This window comes from Apus apus, chromosome 5 (genome assembly GCF_020740795.1).
Source record: "Apus apus isolate bApuApu2 chromosome 5, bApuApu2.pri.cur, whole genome shotgun sequence".
Classification (NCBI taxonomy): Eukaryota; Metazoa; Chordata; class Aves; order Apodiformes; family Apodidae; genus Apus; species Apus apus.
In genome coordinates this window covers 65,455,016-65,474,200 of record NC_067286.1, presented here as the reverse complement: position 1 = coordinate 65,474,200, position 19,185 = coordinate 65,455,016, and the positions used below count along the sequence as shown (strand labels likewise).

General features: G+C 43.6%; 2 protein-coding genes across 4 annotated transcripts in view; one reads left to right on the top strand and one right to left on the bottom strand.

Annotated features, from left to right (window-relative positions):
• Positions 1–19,185, top strand: part of FANCM (FA complementation group M) — a 65,957-nt gene that overhangs the window by 3,481 nt on the left and 43,291 nt on the right. For 2 of the 3 annotated variants that reach the window (XM_051621541.1, XM_051621543.1), the window contains exon 4: positions 517–675. The exons of the other annotated variant lie outside the window; for it this stretch is intronic. In XM_051621541.1, coding sequence (XP_051477501.1) covers positions 517–675 — 159 coding nt within the window. The remainder of the gene's footprint in view (positions 1–516; positions 676–19,185) is intronic. 3 annotated transcript variants of the gene reach the window in all.
• Positions 4,702–14,241, bottom strand: LOC127385638 (heme-binding protein 2-like). The gene is made up of 5 exons (XM_051621550.1): positions 14,022–14,241; positions 9,717–9,808; positions 8,329–8,470; positions 6,831–7,014; positions 4,702–6,397 (listed from the first exon to the last, which is right to left on the bottom strand). The coding sequence occupies exons 1-5, from the start codon at positions 14,239–14,241 to the stop codon at positions 6,226–6,228; spliced, it is 810 nt and encodes a 269-aa protein (XP_051477510.1). The 3' UTR covers positions 4,702–6,225.

Sequence of the window (19,185 nt, the reverse complement as noted above, 5' to 3'; positions counted from 1 at the left end):
TTGTATTATTTATTTCCTGACCTTTCCAAAAGGAAATAATACCTTTTGGGTTTTGGGAACACAAACCTACTTGAACCAAAAGGACTATACGCTCAAGGCAAAGTGGCTTTCATCCTCTGTTCAGTGCAGTGTACTGGAGACATGTCAGCATGGCTTAGCTTTTCAGTCTGGGGCAGGTGGACATCTATGTCCAGCTTAAGCTCCTGGCTCCAGGTTACTTCTCATCAGGTAATTTCATGGTACAGGGAAAGCCAAAGGGCAAGTTCTGTCCCTCCTGCCCTGATGTGGTTGCATGCTTTTTGCCTTCCTGAGCTTACCAGGTTGGCTCCTCGTACACTGCTGGGGATCTTTATGTGGAGAGGTTTTCATTTTTCATTTCTAGGCACTAGGTACCTTTACCTGACAATTATATTCAAGACCTGTTAAAATACAGAATAGTTACTTTCACATGGTACTGACCTGCATTGTTGGAGTGTTAACAAGCACCTCCAGTGGTTTTTGTGGCTTCTCAAACAGGCTGTGCAGCAAGTCATTTCCAACCTGCTCATTGCTCATATAGAGCTGTGTACTGAGGATTCTCCAGAAATCCAGCCTTATTCTCACGAACGACAAGTGGAAAAAATCGTTGTTCCACTTGGTGAAGAATTGGTAGACATCCAGAATGCTTACATCCAGGTGAGTCACTGCATTTCTTTAGTGTTCAATGCACAGTGTCACTGAATGCACAATCTCCCTTCCTGTTCTAACCTCTCTCTCTAGGTTGGCAATAACTCACAAAGGTAACACTTTCCTATGGAATTAACTTTGCCTTTGAGTACCAAGCAAAGAAAAACATGGCTTTGAATACAGCAGCTGCTGTTTCACTTTGCAACCATGATACCTGTTACCTTGCAATAACTCAAAAAGCTCTGGCAGAAAACTGTCAGTTGAATTAGGTTTCAAATCCTCTGTCAGAAGTCCTTCCAGGCTGTCGTGAGACCTAACAGGAGGGCTCCTTAATTTGGCTGAATGTAACACTGTGCAGATGTTGCCAGTGGCCATGCCTGTATTGTCCAGGTCATTGCCAGCCTTGTGAAGACTGGGTATTGACTAAAACATTTTTGCTGACTGAGAACATTCTGTAGAGCTTTAAGTAACCTGTAAGTGTACTTAATTATCCTTGGCTTTTTTGTTTGTTTGGGTTTGGTGGGTTTTTGTTGTTGTGTTTTTTTTTTTGTCTCCTGAAAGCTTTTTTCTTATGCTTTTTACCAGTAGGTAATGTCCAAATACAGGACAGATGAGTAGGACCTAGAACTATTAGCCAGGCAATGATGCCTTTAATGTGTCACTCTGTGAGGTACTAGTAGTTCAACATGTTTGTTGTTTTTTGGTAAGATACATAAAATTAGGATTAAGTCAGTATCAGGCTGTTGGCCTTGGAGTATGTTTTTGGTAAAAGTTTAAGGATTTTGGTGTCATGTATGTGAAGACCATTGGGACACAAACTTGTTGGTTCATTTTCTAGTCTGAATCAGATCAGTTGTCTTCAAACCAGAAGCCTAGGAGTGTATTTAAATGAGGAAGTTCCACTGATAAGCTGACAAGAACTTTAAAGGTAGTTTTGTGTCACTGCAGGTGTCTCTGAATGCTCACATTGAGTGCAGGGTTTTCATTTGTGGTGTTTTCCTTGAGATTTAAGCCAAAGTGAACATGTAGGTGAGGTTAATCTGGTGTCATTGGGGAGTACAGACAAACTCTGGCTACACTGTCACTGTGGCTTTGCTGTTTTCCATTTCCTTTGTTCAATTTGGTGTTTGTATTGCTTCTGCTTTACTTAGGAAAGAGGGCTGTACCCACCCAGGCAACACAGGGGGGTGAAAGGAGGGTGCCCCAGTGTTTTCCAGTGTTTGTGGGCAAGTTGAGCCTTAGTCTTGGAGATGTGAGCACTTTCAAAAGTGGCTGCTGTCCCTCAGTTATGGAGGTGTTCCTGGAGTCCTGCAGTATTCTGCAGCATGGCGGTTGACCTCAGCCATGCCCTGGGGCTTGGGGAGCCTGTTGGCCTGTGCTTTGGCTTCTGAGCAGTGAGAGATGGGGACAGATGGGTGAGGGCAGCCACAGAAGCAACTTGAACACGTTGCATTATCCTTGTCCCCTGCCAAAAGAATCAGTTGTTGAAGTCTGTTCTGAATGGCATCAGGATTCAGGGGAAAAATTAAGTACATTCCTAAAGGCTTGATTCTGGAGCCAAACCTACCCCAGCCTGTGCTGCAGTAAGAGCTGTGGGAGACTGCTGGATGTTGACAGAAAGATGGCCTCTGCAGTTAGTCTGGCTGCAGCACACAGATGCGTAGCTACAAATGTATATGTCTGGTTCAAAGAAACTTATGTGTTTTGGCTCTTGGTGCAGCCATTTCAAATTTGGGGCTTAATTTGGTTTTGTAAAATCAGAAGAGTAGCTTGTGACTTGTCCTGTTCCCATTCAGAGGACAGACAGCAAAAGGACTTGTCTGTCTATTGCAAAAATGAAAGCCAGGTGTAGTCTGCACAATAAAATCATTATCTTTAATTTTGACAAACAGTAACAGTAAACAAGACAACATTTCAGTGAAAATGAAGGACTGTAAACAGCACAATGCAACAATGCTGAAAAAACGGTATTTATGGTTGTGTCCATACACTAAGCAAGGCCCTGAGTATCACAGTAGCTGGAATAAACTTTTTAGGCACTAATGCTTGTTCGAAAAATACACAGTATGCAGGACAACACTTATCTGTTAAGGCTGCATCATTTAATCTTCCAAAAGTATGGGTGAATTCTGTTTTATTATCTCCTTTGAACAGTGGAAATTAGAAATGAAAATCCATTAATTAATGGCTTACAAAGTAGAGCCACAGATGGATAATTAAACACGTATCCTGATAACAGGAGTTATATAATCAAGCTTGATGTGATGTTTGCAAGCTTTGTAAAATTATATCTTTGAGCAATGAGATGTTTCCTTGGCATTCACTGGTGTCACTGTGAAGTAAACTTAGTGTGTCAGTGAAAATGTGCAGTTCCTGGTGCCTGTGCTGGCCAGAGCCATTTACAGAAGCTGGTACAACAATATTCCAGAGCCATAAAGTGTATCTTCAAACTCGAGATTAATTGGTTCTTTCTCAGCAGCAGAAGCCATCTAACGTAAGTTAAAATAAATACTATCCTGGAATTCACAGTTTTACATTAAACACGGAACACTTTGCTGTAGTTGGGATGTCAGCACATTCAGATAATACCTTATTTTTCTGTTTCAGTCACAAGACTGTTTCTATAACATACCCACAAGTAGTTGAGCCACAAGTATTTAGGGGAAGGTTGCCTATGGAAACAGACATCAAATACATCAAATGCTTTTTGCAGTAGACGTTTAAAATGTAAAGTATGTACAAAGTGGTACTTGGTGGTGAGAGGATTTACCTGCTTCCAGTACCTATTTGACATTTGTTGTGCCAAAGCATTGAAATAATTTCTCTTAACTGTGAAAAGCGATCAAATTGCAGAGACTTCTCTAATTTGCCATAACGTCTTGTCAAAGGTGAAAATAGTTTAATTTGCTCTTATAAAAACCTTGGAGGGGAGTGAGGGCGAAACAAAAACTGTTATTTAATGCCTCCCTGGGCCCTCTACTCAAGTCATTAAAAAAACCCACTTCTATTGTTTTCCATTAATTTATCAGCTTTTACTTTAATACTGGATGGCATTTCCAACAATCTGAGGAAATGTTAAAAATAAAAATCTGATAGGAAACAAGGAAACATGTTGAAAAGGAAGTCTGAGTTTTCATCCCTGCCTATGATCCTGTGTCTTGAACCAATTGAGAGGAATAAAAGACATGACAGGTGTCTTCATTGTTGTCTCTTGCGAAGGAAGAAATAGCTTGATGTGCATTTAAATTGGCACATCAGACAAAGCGGTTCCTACTCGTGGCCACAACTGGCACAAGCATTTGCGCTGTCACATCTGGTTTAGTTTGGTTAGACTAAGACAGACCCCTAGCCCACAGTATTTTTTGAGATCCTTCTGTCAGTTTAGCATCCAATTAATGTGGAAATACAAATGTCTGCTGGCCTAGTGCAGGGTCCGAACAGCCGGGGATATCGGACACTCAGAAGGAAGTGAGGATAGCTTTTTGTTTGGTTTTTGTTGTGTGGTTGGTTTGGTTTTGCTCCACAAAGACTATCAGTTTGCATTAAAACTAAGTTGTTGTTGTTTTTTTTTCCCTCTCTATTTCTTTTGCTGTGTGTTTGTTTGTTTTGTTGTTGTTGTTTTCTTTTCCCTTCTCCTTGCTGTCTCCCCCAGTAATCTCTGTGGGCAGCCACCACCAGAGAGCACCTTGGTCACCCTGACGCAGTGCCAGCAGGTACTCTGATCCTGCTGCTCTGCAAGACATTTTAGGTCAAGCATAAGGTCAGTTGTGTGCAGCAGAGAGCCTTGTTGGAACCAGGAGGCCAAACTTCTCCAGACCTGTCTGTTTATTCAGTCAGAAGTACTGCATAAATCCACTTTGTTTGCCAGTGAACTCTGCTGCAAGCCAGCAGCAGACACTGATTGGTTGCTGTTTTGTATGTTGGGATTGAGTAACACAAAAGCTCTATTTAAAGCCTAAATCCTGTAATCAATAAATAATGCTGATGATGTACTTAATGAAATTTTATATAAAAAGCCATGTACTGCTATTAAACTCTACCATCATGTCTCCAAGGGGAGACATTAAGAAGGGATGTTTGAGAGCAAAACTGTTTGCTACCCTGATTCTAAAGTGCAGTAGGTGCTCTGGAGCTGAGGTGCACAGCAGGGAGGCTGCCTGCAGGTTTGCTGATGCACCTAGGACTGTGTGAGCTTGTCTTTCTGTCACAGCGTGCTAGACTAGCAGTTGTCTACTTCAAGAATTTTCACATGGATAAAGAAACAAGCTACCACAGAGATAACTAGGTATTAGGAAGAAAAATTCTCACAGTGAGGGTGGTCAAATAATGGAACAGGGCCCAGAGGGGTTAGGGGTTCCTTGTTCCTGATGGAAATGGTCAAAATCCAGCTGTGTGAGGCCCTGAGCAGCCTGCTCTGCCAGCAGCAGTAGCCTTTCTTCAGCAGAGGGCAGGACCAGGTGACTGCCACAGGTGAATTCCAGCTGAAAGTTTTGTCTGTGATTCTGTGAAATATTTGTATCTTTATAACACTAGTAGTGTGGCATTGCCAGAAGAGTGGCAGAAGTACTGAAAAAATTACTGCAGCTGCAGTGTTTTAACATTCGGCATGTTGTAAGATGAAAGCGTTCAGAAAACTGAAGAGCTAAGAATAGACACTTTCTATTTAGGAATGTCAAGTACAGTCATGGAATTTCTGTGAGTGTATGTTCAATCATTGAATGCCAGGTTGGAAAAGACCTCAAGGATCATCTGGTCCAACCTTTCATGGCAAGAGCACAGTCTAGACAGGATGGCCCAGCACCCTGTCCAGCTGAACCTTAACAATGTCCAATGTTGGGGAGTGAATCTTAAAAATTAAGGTTACCTGTAACTTTTGCTATTGAAACTGTAATGAGCATTGGGACTGTTCTGCCTTCTTGGTCTCTTCTCAAGGTTAGAAGTACTTTGGTTGAATGCTTTTTGAGGTAAGCATTAAGAATCTAATCCACAGATGATGACACTAAAGCAGTCAGCAGTGGCTTGGTTTTACACCTTTTGTCTCATCCCAGTGGTCTAAATCTGGTAGTTCTCTTCAGAAATTAAGACCTGAACATTGTCTTTCTGAAGCATAGCCAGCATGTCTGAGGTGGTTGGAATGTGAAACTGAAACACTGAAAGCCCCAGCAGGGCTTTGTGTAGCTGGTGCAGCACGGGGTGCCCAGAGCAGGCCAGGGGCTCCAGGGTCTCCCCTAGGACCATCCCGAGCCACCAGCAGTCTAGGGATGCTAATAAGTGAAAGAGGAGAGAGGTCTCTGTCTCCTGTACCTTGTAAAAAAAAAAAAATAAGGTGTATAACTTTTGAAGTGTTAAAAATCTCCATAAAGATTGAGTACAACCTGTAAAAGTTGGCATAGGAAACTGTGTTTCAGGTGTTACCTCAGATTGCTGGAGTGATTGCCTTGCTAAACTGGCTAAAAGCCACGTGTCTAAAATCTTGGAGGGTTTGATATCTCGTCTCGCGTGGCTCTGCCAGTGAACCAGAACGGATTCTGGGAACTGACAGGCACCAGGAATGGGAGGCTAAGGTCTTTGGAGGAACCAGATCTCGTTGTGTCTGTTGGCAGCAGCTGGGTTTGTGTATCCTGCAATGATGAATGTGTCCTGCAAACATAACTCAGGACTCTCCAGAATTTCCGCCAACAGGTTTATTTCTCTCATAATGGAGTCTTCATTGGTGATTCCTCTGAAGCTCCTGTAACAATTCATTTCATATCAAGTTCTTTTTAAAACCCCCAGTTTTTCCAGAGCCTAGAAGTGCTGCCTTCTAAATTATTCAATTATGTTTCACAAATGATATTACTCGACTGATCTCAAACACATAACAATTTTTTCTTAAAATTTCAGTGATGTCAGACACTTTGTTTCCATCTACACAAAACATTCTGTGTTTTCAGATGCTATTGTATCTCACACGTCATTTTCCCAAGTAAGTTAGTAACCATTTTTTCCTGAATATCTCAGTCCCATGAAGCAGGCAGGACTTTTAACTTTTGTTTGTTTGCTTGTTTTTTTAATAATTACTCAAAATCAGGCTTTACTCTTTGCTGGCTTCTGGAACTTGATTTAAAAGATGTAACGTGCCCAAACTGAAAACAGCATTAGAACAGTATAAAAATGTTTCTTACCTACTATAAACAATAGTAGAAGGCCATTCTTCAATGATGATGTCAGAGTCAAAAGGATGAGGGGGCTCGTCCTGCAGCACTTCAGGCAGGTAGTAAGCTACTGTCACTGACTGTGTCATCTCCGACTGAGACTCATTTGTATGGACTATGGTCACAATGGGTATTGTTATCCCCAAGTACAGCCCTGAGGAGACAGATGGTGGCTTTTAGAAAACATAAAGGGAGGTCTGCATCATGTGCCTGACTTCTGAACCCATACTAATATGAGTACCATGGAGCAGAAAGAGTTTCATAGCTAAAAGAAATTCTGTAGGATGTTTTGGAAAAGAGGGTCTTGTATTCCAAGTGGAACCAGCATTTTATTATTCCTTGTAGTTTGTGTGTGTAAAACCTACATGTGCAGATTTGTATGCATGTGTGTCTAAAATGTGGTAAGCTCTCCTATCTTCATGTAGGGCAAAGAGTTTGATTTCTTTCCCCTTCTTTATCTTGTAAACTGACCTTGTATTATGTTTTAAATATCTGAATGAAGAATGTAGGCAAGATCAGGGGCTGCATTGTGAGCATTTAGGAGTTCCTGTTACTAAACATATTTTTGCAATGCCATAGGGAAAGGTTGGCTGCTCTGGCTGTGCAGGTAGCAGAGATGACTGGAAGTGGGAAGTGTTGCTTCTCTACTCAGTCTAAAAACAAAACTGCTGTGCTGGAGCCAAGTGTTAAAAGAATAGGGAGAGCAGGGAAAATGCCTGGTTAAGGAAAAGCTTTCATGATCAGTGTTTTTAGTTTCTTGTAAAGGAAATTAAGGGTTGATTTGATTACAACATATGTGCTACTACAGAATGAAACACTGGGCTCTGCAATGCTTAATCAACTGAAGAATGAAAAAAAAGAACTGATTGCTGGAAGTTGGAACTAGATTGAATGGGACTGGAAACAAGGTGCACATTTTTCATGCAGACACAAGCTGTTCTCGTGGTGAACTTGCCATTGTTTTAAAGTACTTGAGTTAAAAATGGATTATTTTTCTGGAAAGTACACTCCAGGCACACAGATATTTGGTGTCTGTTGCAATGTGCACAAGTTGAGTATCATGAACTAAACAGGAGGCAAATGGTCTCTTTGGCATTCAATCTGAATAGATGTGTATCTTAGGATACACGATTTCAGTGCTGCTGTGAAAACTAAACCATTAAAATTCTGTAGCAAAATGTGTATCTGACAGCCTCCAAAGCCAGGCAGTGTCAGTTCCAGGCAGCTTTAATGGCCCTGGAGTCCTTGGAAACAGGGATTTCTCCCTGCAGATGTTCCCTTCTAACACATGTGCAGAGGGAGCAGCACTTTGGTTTAGACCCTGCTGGAAAGGCTCTGTTACAGAGAAAGGTCCAGATAGACAGGGTGGAGTATTTGGGAAAAGCTAATAAAATATCTCCCCAATTAGGAGGAGCTAGTGCAGAAATACAATGTTTTAACTTTCAGGTAGAATTGTGGTTCTAATTACCTGAGGAATTCTGCTCACAAATGTACCTCATAAGCTTCATGAATCCAAGGCATATGCTCTGCTCATACTGTTTCTCTTTCATTTTTATACAAGCCCACTTGGCTTTCCCGTACTGACGCTTTTCGTAGAGCAGATCTCCAAGCTGCAAACACAGGAAAAGAATAATTTTCTTTTTGAAGTCAATCACCTAAAAACCCCAAGCATACAACTAAAATTCAAACAATATTCTAGTGCTTCACTTACAACAAAAAGAAACTGACTTCTCCAGGAGTCTGACCAGGAGAATGGCAATGGAATTATTTCAAGGTAGAGCCATCCAGACCTCGAGCACATACTGTTTAATTCCTAGTTCACATGCGCCTCATTTCAAGGTCCAGGCTGGTCTATAATAAGCAGATATCCCAAACCAAGGCAGTGTTTGTGTCTTGCTTGAGTACAAAAATAATTGCATCTTTTTTAAACTGTCAGTGAAACAATCTTGAAAGTAACATGTGAATTTCAGTCCTTCCTGAGGTAAATCAAGAAGGGATATGTTGCTGATCTTGGACCAGAATTGATTTCAGCAGGATGCTAGGTGGTTCTCCTCTAGCATAAGGAACTGCCATGTTTTGGTCTTGCAGAATAAAACACTTAATTGCAATTAACCTTATTTTTTATCTGCAGTTATTACAGTAGTACTGAGAAATTGCTTTTGAGCATTTAAATGCAACATAGGAGTCCCAAACTGTTTAGTTGAAATACACTCAATCAAATGGTGATATTTTAATTATATAGATCTACTTAAATGTGACAAGAATTCTTCATACGTGGTTAGTAAAGGTTTTCTTGGTTTGTCATATTTTTAAGGCTAGACACTAGTTTGCACATTTCCTCAGCTACAAGCAATTTGCTGGACATGAATTTCTTATCTTCATGAGAAGATAACATGATTTTGATAAGATGAATTTTCAAATTGCTGCTTTGTTTGAGCATCACCATGATATGAAAGTACATTTGGCTTTAAATTCAGATATTAATCTCTTCCAAGTACTCTTTGCTAAGGTTTTATTGACATGATTGTGTAAAAAAGCAAGTGCATTGACTTAAATGAAGAAAACAGGCATTTTATTTCAAATGTCAAAGTATGAGGGGGTTTTGTTAAAATAACTATAAAATGTCACAAATACTGTAATTTCTGGCCTTCTGCTGATATTCCTGCTAGTTTCTGCCTTAGAAAAAGAAAACTTCATGCATGTAAAAATAGTGAGATGTTAAAAGACAATGTAATTAACCCAGCTGTGCATTTCTGATGTTAAACATGAAAATAGTTTTAGAAAGAAACATTTTTGCAAGGTAGATGTGAATACTGAAAACATGGTTAAAACCTCCTCCGGGAAGGGCAAGGGTACCTTTTCTTTGCGCTGGATGAGAGTAAATGGGATGGTCTGTCTCTCCTGGGGGTTGTTATTCCTGGTCAGCTGCTGAATTGGCTCTGCCATGTCTGCAAGGAAAGAACACGTTTCCTATTGGAGACCTGAAGCTGTAGAAATAGGAGTGAAATGTATTTCATTCTTAGTTAAGCTTCAGGGGACTTTGCAACAAGTTTAGTTTGCTCTTCAATATGCATAGGGCTAACAAGCTTCTGTGTCCAGGAGGGAACTGGCTTCCCTCTCCCACTCCTCCTGCTGCACTTGTGCAGGTGCCTGTGGAAGGGTTTTGTGTTTTCAGGTTCAGTGCAGGTGTTGCCAATTCTAGCAACTCTTTCAATGCTGGATTAATGTGCATCCACAGGAAGAAGCAAATTGATTTGGGAGCTCCAGTTGGCAGGTTCAAGGAAATACTACTGTAGAAACTTGATCATTCCCAAAGATGTTTTATGTCTGGTGCTCAACTGCAGCAAAATGGTGGGGAAGATGGTATTACCCGTGTGTCAGAGAAGAGGAGAATTAAGATGCAGGAGAATTAACTTGACCGGGTCACTTAGTAAATCTGTAGCTGAGCTGGGAATCAAGCCTGTATCTCCTCACATCCAGTGCAGGAGTTTCAGCTTTAAGACTATTTGGAATAGTAAAGATCTGTTTAATAAAGGGGAGAAAGTTACACTTGAATCAATTTTAAATATTTTTTTTAAGTGTCGTTGGGGCACATTGAAACTGTAAGTGATAACTGACATGTAACATGGAGCTCTTTGGAGGCTGAGAGAAAAATGAAAGTAGATTAGACTTCAGCACTTTTCTACAGAGTACTCAAGAATTAGAAAACACTTTTAGGACTCTAGAAAAGTTAACTCTATTTTTAGATTCCTTTATTGATACGTGTGTGGGGTTTAGACTTTTTTAGATTTTTTTTCTTCCATATTTATGTGCAGGATAGGAATTACAACTAATTAAAGTCCTTTTAGGAGTTTTATCCTTTGATTCCTGAATCCATGCCCATCAGGCATGACAGTGTAACATTTGGGTTAGAAGCATCTAGGTAATGCTTAAATTATACTGCCTAAAAGCAAGTGAGTTATTGGCATGTCTGTCAGTCCAAGTTTACAAACTTGAATACTGGTGTGACAAAACAAGGCAAGAGGAGTTGTAACAATGTAGCTAGGTAAGGGCTTGGTTTCATTAACTGTCAGACCTCTGAGTGTTGCTGCTATAGGTAGGTATTGTGAAAGCAGCGAATCTTGACCAAGGGATGTATATAGATGAGGCATGTCAAGACTTGTGCATAGCAGCACGGTTGAACAGTATGTAAATTGTTGCATGTCCTTGTTTGTGTCTGATCAGACCTGCTGGCAGTGTCACTGGAGTGGGATGTACTTGTCAGCTTTGCCCTTAAATAAAGCACACAAACCTCTCATTCTAGAGCAGGGGAGACAGCCTTAGTGATGCTGGGAACAGCAATACTGGAAAGAACTACTAGACATGCACCTTGGACAAGATGCCCAGGAAGCAGCTCGGGGAGGTGTTGGGAGCCCGTCTGGGCAGCAAGCTGTGTGCTGGGCTGGGCACTGCCTGAGGCTGCACCCGGGGCTGGCCCGGCGATGGAGCCTCCCCAGCCCTTCCCTGCAGGCTCCCTGCCCTGCTGGGCTGGCCGGCAGCCCTTGTGCCACGTGCCTGAGGCAGCAAGTAGGAAGGGAGGGAAAACCGCCAGGGCTGCAGATCAAGTCTGACCTGCAGCCTGGGCGCCAGACCTCAGAGCACGCTGCTCTGTATGCTCAGTATCTTTGAGCCATTCCATGCTTCAGCAAGTTGATGGTCCTGAGAGGTAGCAACTTTCCTGAGCTTGTTGTTAATTAATGTTCTTGTATTGAAATCAGAATTGAGACATCCAAAGTAACTGCTGTAGCACGTTTTCTGCTTCTACTGGGAGGAGATAAAATGGAGTTTTCAAGCCAAGATAGTTAAGAGTGTGCCTTCCTGCACCTTTAGTTTTCTTTTTCCTTTTTGTTGTACAGTTTGATTTAGGACAGCCAGTCTATAGGATTAAGATCTTGTTAACAGCAATAAATTGATATGCCAGCCATATAAACTTCTGTTGTTCACATCTCACAAAATCTTATTAGAAGGTCTACAGTGTCCCTGTTACCCTTAAAAGGTGCTAACTAAAGCTACAAAGCAAGTCATCTTTTGAAAGGTATTGTCACCATAGGTGACACCAGGTGTCAGAGATCATGGCAGTCTGGAAGTATTGGTGAGAGGGGTGGTCCTGTTCTTCTTGTCAGGCTTTACCACTAGATTACGGGAAGCAACTTCTGTTGTTAAGGTCTCAAGTGCTCAGACTGGACCGTTACCAGGCTGACAGTCAATATGCAGCCAAGGAAAGTTCTTGTATTTTCTTACACCACAGCTTCAGTGCCAGCAGCTGCTTGGATGGGGCACACTAGTCAGGAGATGCTTCCTGTGGACAGGGAGGATTTTTCCCAGGAAGTCATCTGTGTTTCTTCTGTGCATTCTCTGAGGCTCATATATGCTTTAGCTGAGTGGGCAGTAAACATCTATATTAGCTGTTAAGCCTTAGAATCCTAGGGGTTGGAAGGGACCTCGAAAGATCATCTAGTCCAACCCCCCTGCCAGAGCAGGGTCACCTAGAGTACATCACACAGGAAGGCGTCCAGGCGGGTTTTGAATGTCTCCAGCGAAGGAGACTCCACAACCTCTCTGGGCAGCCTGTCCCAGTTCCTTGAATGGACCATGTAAACTAGTCTGGCCAACTCTCTTAGGCTGTTCTAGTTGAGATGCAGTCTGCTCTTGACATACAGTCCTGGACAATATCTGAAGAAAAGATCTCTCTTTTTAGATTTTGTAACATTAGCTTGGCATTATAAAGTAAACCTTTTATAATGCAGTAACTAAAATGTGGTCAAATACTACTTCTGACGTATTTCCTGGAATTGATATCCTGCCTAATTTTAGTGAAACAGGGCATTGAAATTCCTGAGTGCCAGAATGCCAGATAATTTGGTGGGAAGGAATCTTGTTTTCTGCTACACAAAGTGAAGCTTAAGGAGGAATTTATCACCCCTGTGCTCACACCTCACCCGAGCGTGCCTTCCATAGGGAGCCCCTCTCCTCTGCTCCTCCCTCTGTGCCCCCACAGAACTCCTGCAGACTCAGTGCCCTGAGGACAGACCCAAGCCCGTGGCTGCTGGAGTGCCTGTGGAAACTGTGGGATGGCCCTGCTGGACAGGGCATCCCCAAACCCCTCCTGAGGGGGCAGGGAGAACCGGGCACCAAGGAACTCTGCTCACACTGACCTTGTCCTTCTTTTAGTGCCTGACAGGGTGTTAATTTTCACTGTTAAAACATTAGAAAGGTAAGATGAGACTTCTGGGTGTGAGGAGGTTGTACCCTCTTTGCTGTGTTGGAATACAGAAAAAGTTTTAAAATTAGTAATTTCATTTTGGTAGTGTCTGTCACAGTCTGTTGCTCAAGGCTTGGCTGCTTCCTGTCCCCTTAGAAGGGGATTTGTCTGAGATGCTAAAGGTCTCTCTGCCTCTCTACACAGGAGCAGTGCAGATGAGTTACAGTTCCTGAATGAGCTGAGTCTGCAGTTACTCTGCTGCTTGATATGAGCTGTCTGACTTGTTGGTCTTTCAGACTCTTCAGTCTTTCTTAAAATTGAAAACAACTTCTTACTCAGACAAGCCTGGGAGGGTTACTGCCACACAGCAGGGTCGATCCTTTTCCTTGCTTACTCTGGGTCATCTTTCAACTCGACCAGCCTTCTAGAACTAACGTCTTGGATAGCTAGGGTGAGGAGAGACTCTTAAGAATGCTTTTGCACGTAGTCAATTTAATTTTTAATTAAGACTGAAAACTCGCGTCAGCCCTTTTCAACCCACTACTGCTACGGCCGCCTCCCCAGGTTGGAAACCTCTTCTGCCTCTAGCCAAGCTCTAGCTCAAGGCTGTGCAGGGTTGGTTGCAGTTCCCGTGTCCGGCTCCTCCCGAGGGGACCGCAGGGTGCCAGCCCAGGACAGGCTCGCTCCGGGGGTGTGCGGGTGCCGGAGCCCTTGCGGGGGCACCGCTCTGCTCCCCGCGCCCGCAGCTCGTCCCCGGCGCACGGAGCTGCCGAGAGGGACGCCCTGCCGCTAACCGAAGGTCAGAGATAACCGGGAAGGTTACGGCACCGGCCGGTAAGCTCGGAAATACCGCCTGCTTAATCCCGCGGGCCTGCTGTGGGTGTAAAGCGGTTTATCGCGGCCGCCCGGCCGGCCCTTACCCCGCGGCACGTCCACCTGGTGCCCCCTGCCCACGCTCTGCCAGTAGCTCAGCAGCCGCTCCTGCTCCTCGTCCTCCACGCGCTCCTCCTCCAGGCTGCTGCCGTGGCTGTGGTACGCCGAGTCCGGGCTCTCCTCCGCCATCCCGTCCAGGTCCTCCAGGGTGATCATGGCCGGGGCGCCCGGCCCCGCGCCGCCCATGCGGCAGCCGCCCGCCTCCATCCCGCCGCGCTTGCCGGGGAGCGCGCTGCGCTGCGCTGCGCTGGCTGCCGCCCCGCCGCTTTATCAAGGGCTCTCGCCCTGCCCAGGGATTTGCGGGCGGGGGGGCAGCGGTGGCGACACGCAGGGGCCGCCCCCGCCTCTGCCCGCCGGCACCGAGCCGGGAAGGAGGGAGCTGAGCAGCCCCCGGGCAGGCAGGGCTGGCGGAGCAGGGGGTCCCAGCCCTGCCTGCCCCGCGGCTCAGCCGGTGCCGCAGGACCCAGGCAGTACAGGTGTTACACAAGTTTGGGTTTTGTTTGCTTCTCCACGATTAACTCGTACTCTTTCCTCGCCGTTTGCATCTCCTGCTCTTCATATCCCGTTACTCCTCCTTTTTCTGACTTTTTTTAAGTTTTCAAGCCATGATTGAAAGACAGATCTTTCGTTTTATTCAGGCATATCTGCAAGCTCATTCCAAACTGTCTCCAGTTAGGAGTGCAAAAGCCATGGATCATTTTGTTACTGAAAGTCTGGCTTTGGAAGTTGACAGCTACAGGATTTTGCCATTACTGAGGCAAGCTGGGAGCGTTGGGTTTGAGAGAGATTGAGGCTGAGAGAGTTGGGGCTGTACAGCCTGGAGAAGAGGAGGCTCTAAGGAGACCTTAGAGCACCTTCCAGTGCCTGAAGGGGCTCCAGGAAAGCTGGGGAGAGACTTGGGACAAGGGCAGGGAGGGATGGGACAAGAGGAGACAGTTTCAAGCTGAAAGAGGGGAGATTGAGATGAGATCTGAGGGAGAAATTCTTTGCTGTGAGGGTGGGGAGAGCCTGGCCCAGGTTGCCCAGGGAAGCTGTGGCTGCCCCATCCCTGGCAGTGTTGAAGGGCAGGTTGGATGGGGCTTGGAGCAGCCTGGGCTGCTGGGAGGTGTCCTTGCTCGTGGCAGGGGGTTGGGACTAGATGGTCTTGAAGGTCCCTTCCAACCCAAACCAGTCAGGGATTCTAAGCCTGTATGAGGTGTAGATGGGCAGACTTGTTAAGGGGATGGCTATGGCAATTAAAGCAGGATTGGCATTTAAATCGGGGATCTGTGTGGAGCAAATGGTTCTATTTGTAGTTGTCTTGCATTCTAACTTTCATGTGAAATAGTTATTGTCCTTTCTGCACAGGTAGGAAAGGAGAAACCTCTGGGGCTTTAGAACAATAGGAATATAGTCCTTGCTGTGCACCGTTGAGGTGCTTGAGGGAGGAGATCAAAGGCTGAGGATCTGTTGACCCTGGTGTGATGTTTCCTTTTAGCCCCCTCTTTTTTTAGTTTTTTGAGGGTTTGTGTGTGTGTTTGATTTTTTTGTGTTTGCTTGTTTGGGTGTTGTGTGTGTGTGGAGTTGTTTGTTTGGTTGGTTTGTTGTTGTTTTTTTTTTTTTTTCTTGATCAGTAACTTTCTCCCAGGCTCAGCTTTGATTACCTAAGCTCTGGACTGATCTTGGTGTGACAATTAATTACCTTAGAAGCCAGAGACCTGGGAAGTCCCAACTTGGACTTCTGACACTACAAACTGAAATCTTGCTGTTCCTATAAAGCCAAAGCTGACCAGCCAAGGACTGTTGCTTCTTGGAGAATCTGCAAATGGAGGAACAACTTCCAGTGAGAATGTCCTGAGAGAACAGTTCTTTCCTAGGGTATTGTTGTGGGTTATTTTGCAGAAAAGTGGAATGCACTGGTTGCAGTGAGGCAAATAGTTCCCCTGTGAGGATGCTTCACCTCCTAGTTGTGAGCAATGTGTCAGCATCACATACTCTTCTCTGACCTGAAATTCATAGAGTCATAGAACAGTTCAAGCCTTAATTATGAGACTAAATAGTTACTTAAATTATTCCTGTTTAGAGGATTGCTAAGTATTGTTGCTGGAGATGCAAACAAAACAAAACAGAGTACCTAATTGTTATTGGGGTTGAACAAAGCTGCTTTTTGTTTTATTTGATTCCCCCCCAACTTGTTAGTTTTTTATGTGATGACTGACTAATAAATAATCACTCTTGAGGCAGTGCTGTATTCTTGGTGCTTTCCTGGCAGGTTGAATTTCTAAATATAAAAGAAAACAAATTGGCAAGGCGGTGATGTTTGCTCTTACTGAATGGCAGATTGAGCTAGAAAAGCCACTTCTTTCTTCTACCTGCTCAAGTAAAAATACTCTCAGTGAAATTAATTGAAAAGTTAAAACTGTAGGCCTTTATTTTCTGTAACTTTTAAGAAATGAAAAATGCTGTAGTAAAAAAAAGACCCTGAAGTTTTAGAAGAGGACGGAGCATTGTGTCTCTTTGGTGAATACCAGTTTCCAGGGAAGGACAGTGTATGTTCAATTGTAACAGATCCCTTGAGAGTGGGAAGACTCTGAATCATCTGAATGAGTTAATACAAACTTGACAACAAAACTTTTAGAGATGCCAAGATCATTACTCGGTTGATCAGTATTGGGTTTTGAGAACTGTAAGATCAGCTTAAAAACACTGCACCCTGCTGTGTCCCTGTTACTTTATTTTCAGTACTGGAAAGGTAAGAAAATATCAGAAAAAAGCTGCACAAAATAGCACTTTTCTGCCTCTGGTTAGAGTTTGTTGTAACTTCGAGGTTCTACAGGGAGAATAACTGAAACTGAGCCCTAGTCATAGCTCCAGATGCCTCTTGCAGTGTCCTTCCTGGTCTTAAACCCATGGGTTTTTGTTAATAATTGTCCTCCTTCTCTTTGTTCATACACTGTACTATGATTTGGGAGGCTTTATCAAATGTTACAATAAACTGTTCTCACTCTGTGCATAAATTTGTGTGCTTTGTATGCCTGGGAAGTTTCCTTACAGCCAGTGCAGGGATGTGTGAGCTGCCCCAGCTCCTCCTCCAGACACAGCCTCGTGCCTGTTCTCTGGGCTCCCTTGGGCACTTTTGATTTTGATGGTGTCTCAAGACTCTTTCACTCTACCTGAAGTTAGGTTGGCAGAGACTAAACATGGTTTGTTCCTGGGACTTCCTCCTGGAATTTCCTTTCAGGAATACTAGGTTATCGCACTTAGACTTCTGGAGGGAGCATGTTTTGTGAAACCCAAACCTTCCTACTTTCAGTCCTCAAGCAAAGCAATCAGTGCTCTGGATCTTCATCTAACCTCTGCTCTTCCCTGCTCTTCCCTGGAGCTGTAGAAGGCCCTGGTGACTTGCATTCCTTTCTGCAAAATCAGTGTGCCCTGCCCCAGGACGGTGTGATCACAGCTCTGTTGTGAAGGCTTGCGATACATACGCCTTCTGAACCGCCTCTCCAGCTATGGGTGGTGGGGCCAGAGCTTGGACGAGGTCTTCTCTTTCCCTTTCTTGCCTTCCTTTGCTCCCTTTGTTGAAAATTTGAAAATCTGGAGCAGAGAGCAGGAGCAGTGTAATGTCCATGTGGTGCATGTGGTTTCTCAAACCCCTCCTTCTCTCCTCTCAAAGAAATACAATACAAACAGTTATTTATGCATGGGAGGTTGTTTTGCTTTGGCAAAGAATGCTTGCAAATCTGCAGTAAAATAATCAGGCCAAGTTGTTTGTTTAGAGGCTTTGTTTTCTATTGTGCCAAGAGAAAACGGATTAACAGCAGTTTTTAATGACGTGTAACAGCTCTTTGCCTTGGCAGTTCTGCTTGTAATGCACATGGTGGCCCTCAGCTAATGCCCAGGCTCCAAGCAGCAGGTCCTAAACTAACCTCAGGTGCAAACTGCAAAAAATCAGTGTGATTTGCACAGGAAGATACTTTGTTCAGCAAAAGCCTTTATGTTCCTGGCAACTTTAGTGTGGTATGGGATAACTTTGCTAGTTAGTTGCCTTTTATATATATTGGTAGTAAATCTGTCAGCTTCTTGAACTCAATTCAGTGAGGAAAAAAATAAAAATCCATGAGTTTTAGTAAGCAATTAATTTAAATTAATTCTACGGTTCTGTTTATAAATGGGGAATGTAATGCTTACATGTTTTGGAAAGATTGAGGAGATTTTCCAGAAGTATTGTCCTTTTAATTAACAGTAAAGGTATAGAGGCAAGATAAATGTAATTACTCTGAGTAGGGCTTGTTTCTCTGTCTCTTCTAAGTAGGTTATGTTTACTGTTCCTTATTAGTTTTGAAGCTCCAGGTGTCTGGATCCTGCTGTCTTTCATAATGGTCTTCCTTGGGTTATTTTGCAGAAGATGATTAAATCAGACAGGTGTACACCAAGCAAACAGTGACAATGTAATTTTCTTACATGTTATAAACTAGGTCAAGAGATGAAACCTGAAAGTACATGTAATGGAAATCTCTTTTTAAAAAAGCTGTGCAACGAGTGTAGGAAATAATAAACCAGTGCTGAAATATTTTACTTATATGGACAGCACTTATTAAAACTTTTTTTTTTCCTAGAGAAACATTTGTGTTCAGAGACTGACTCCATTTCCACTGCTGGAGACAGTTTCAGGTTGATCTTCAGCATTTCAAGTGTCCTTATGTCCAACTGTTTAGAGTTTGATGGGAGAGTCAAATGCTTTTTCAGTGGTATCCCATGAAAACAAAAAGCACTGAGTTATCCCTTGCATGGTCAAAGTTTATATATTTTTTTTCTAAATACCTCTTTTTATAAGCTGGCACAGACATTGCTGTCTCTGTCCTTTAAAGTGACTTGTCAGATACAGGCCAGATTTAAAAACAACACAACAATAACAAGCTGTTTGGCAGTGGTGTTTCCCAGGGGCTGGTGCTGTTTAACAGCTACATCTGGGACATGGCCAGTGGCACTCAGTGCACCCTCAGCAGGTTTGCTGGTGACACCAAACTGTGGGGTGAGGTGATATGCTGGAGGGAAGGGATGCCATCCAGAGGGACCTTGACAGGCTTGAGAGGTGGGCTTGTGCAAACTCCATGAAGTTCAACCAGGCCAAGTGCAAGGTCGTGCTCCTGGGTTGGGGCAACCCCGGGCACA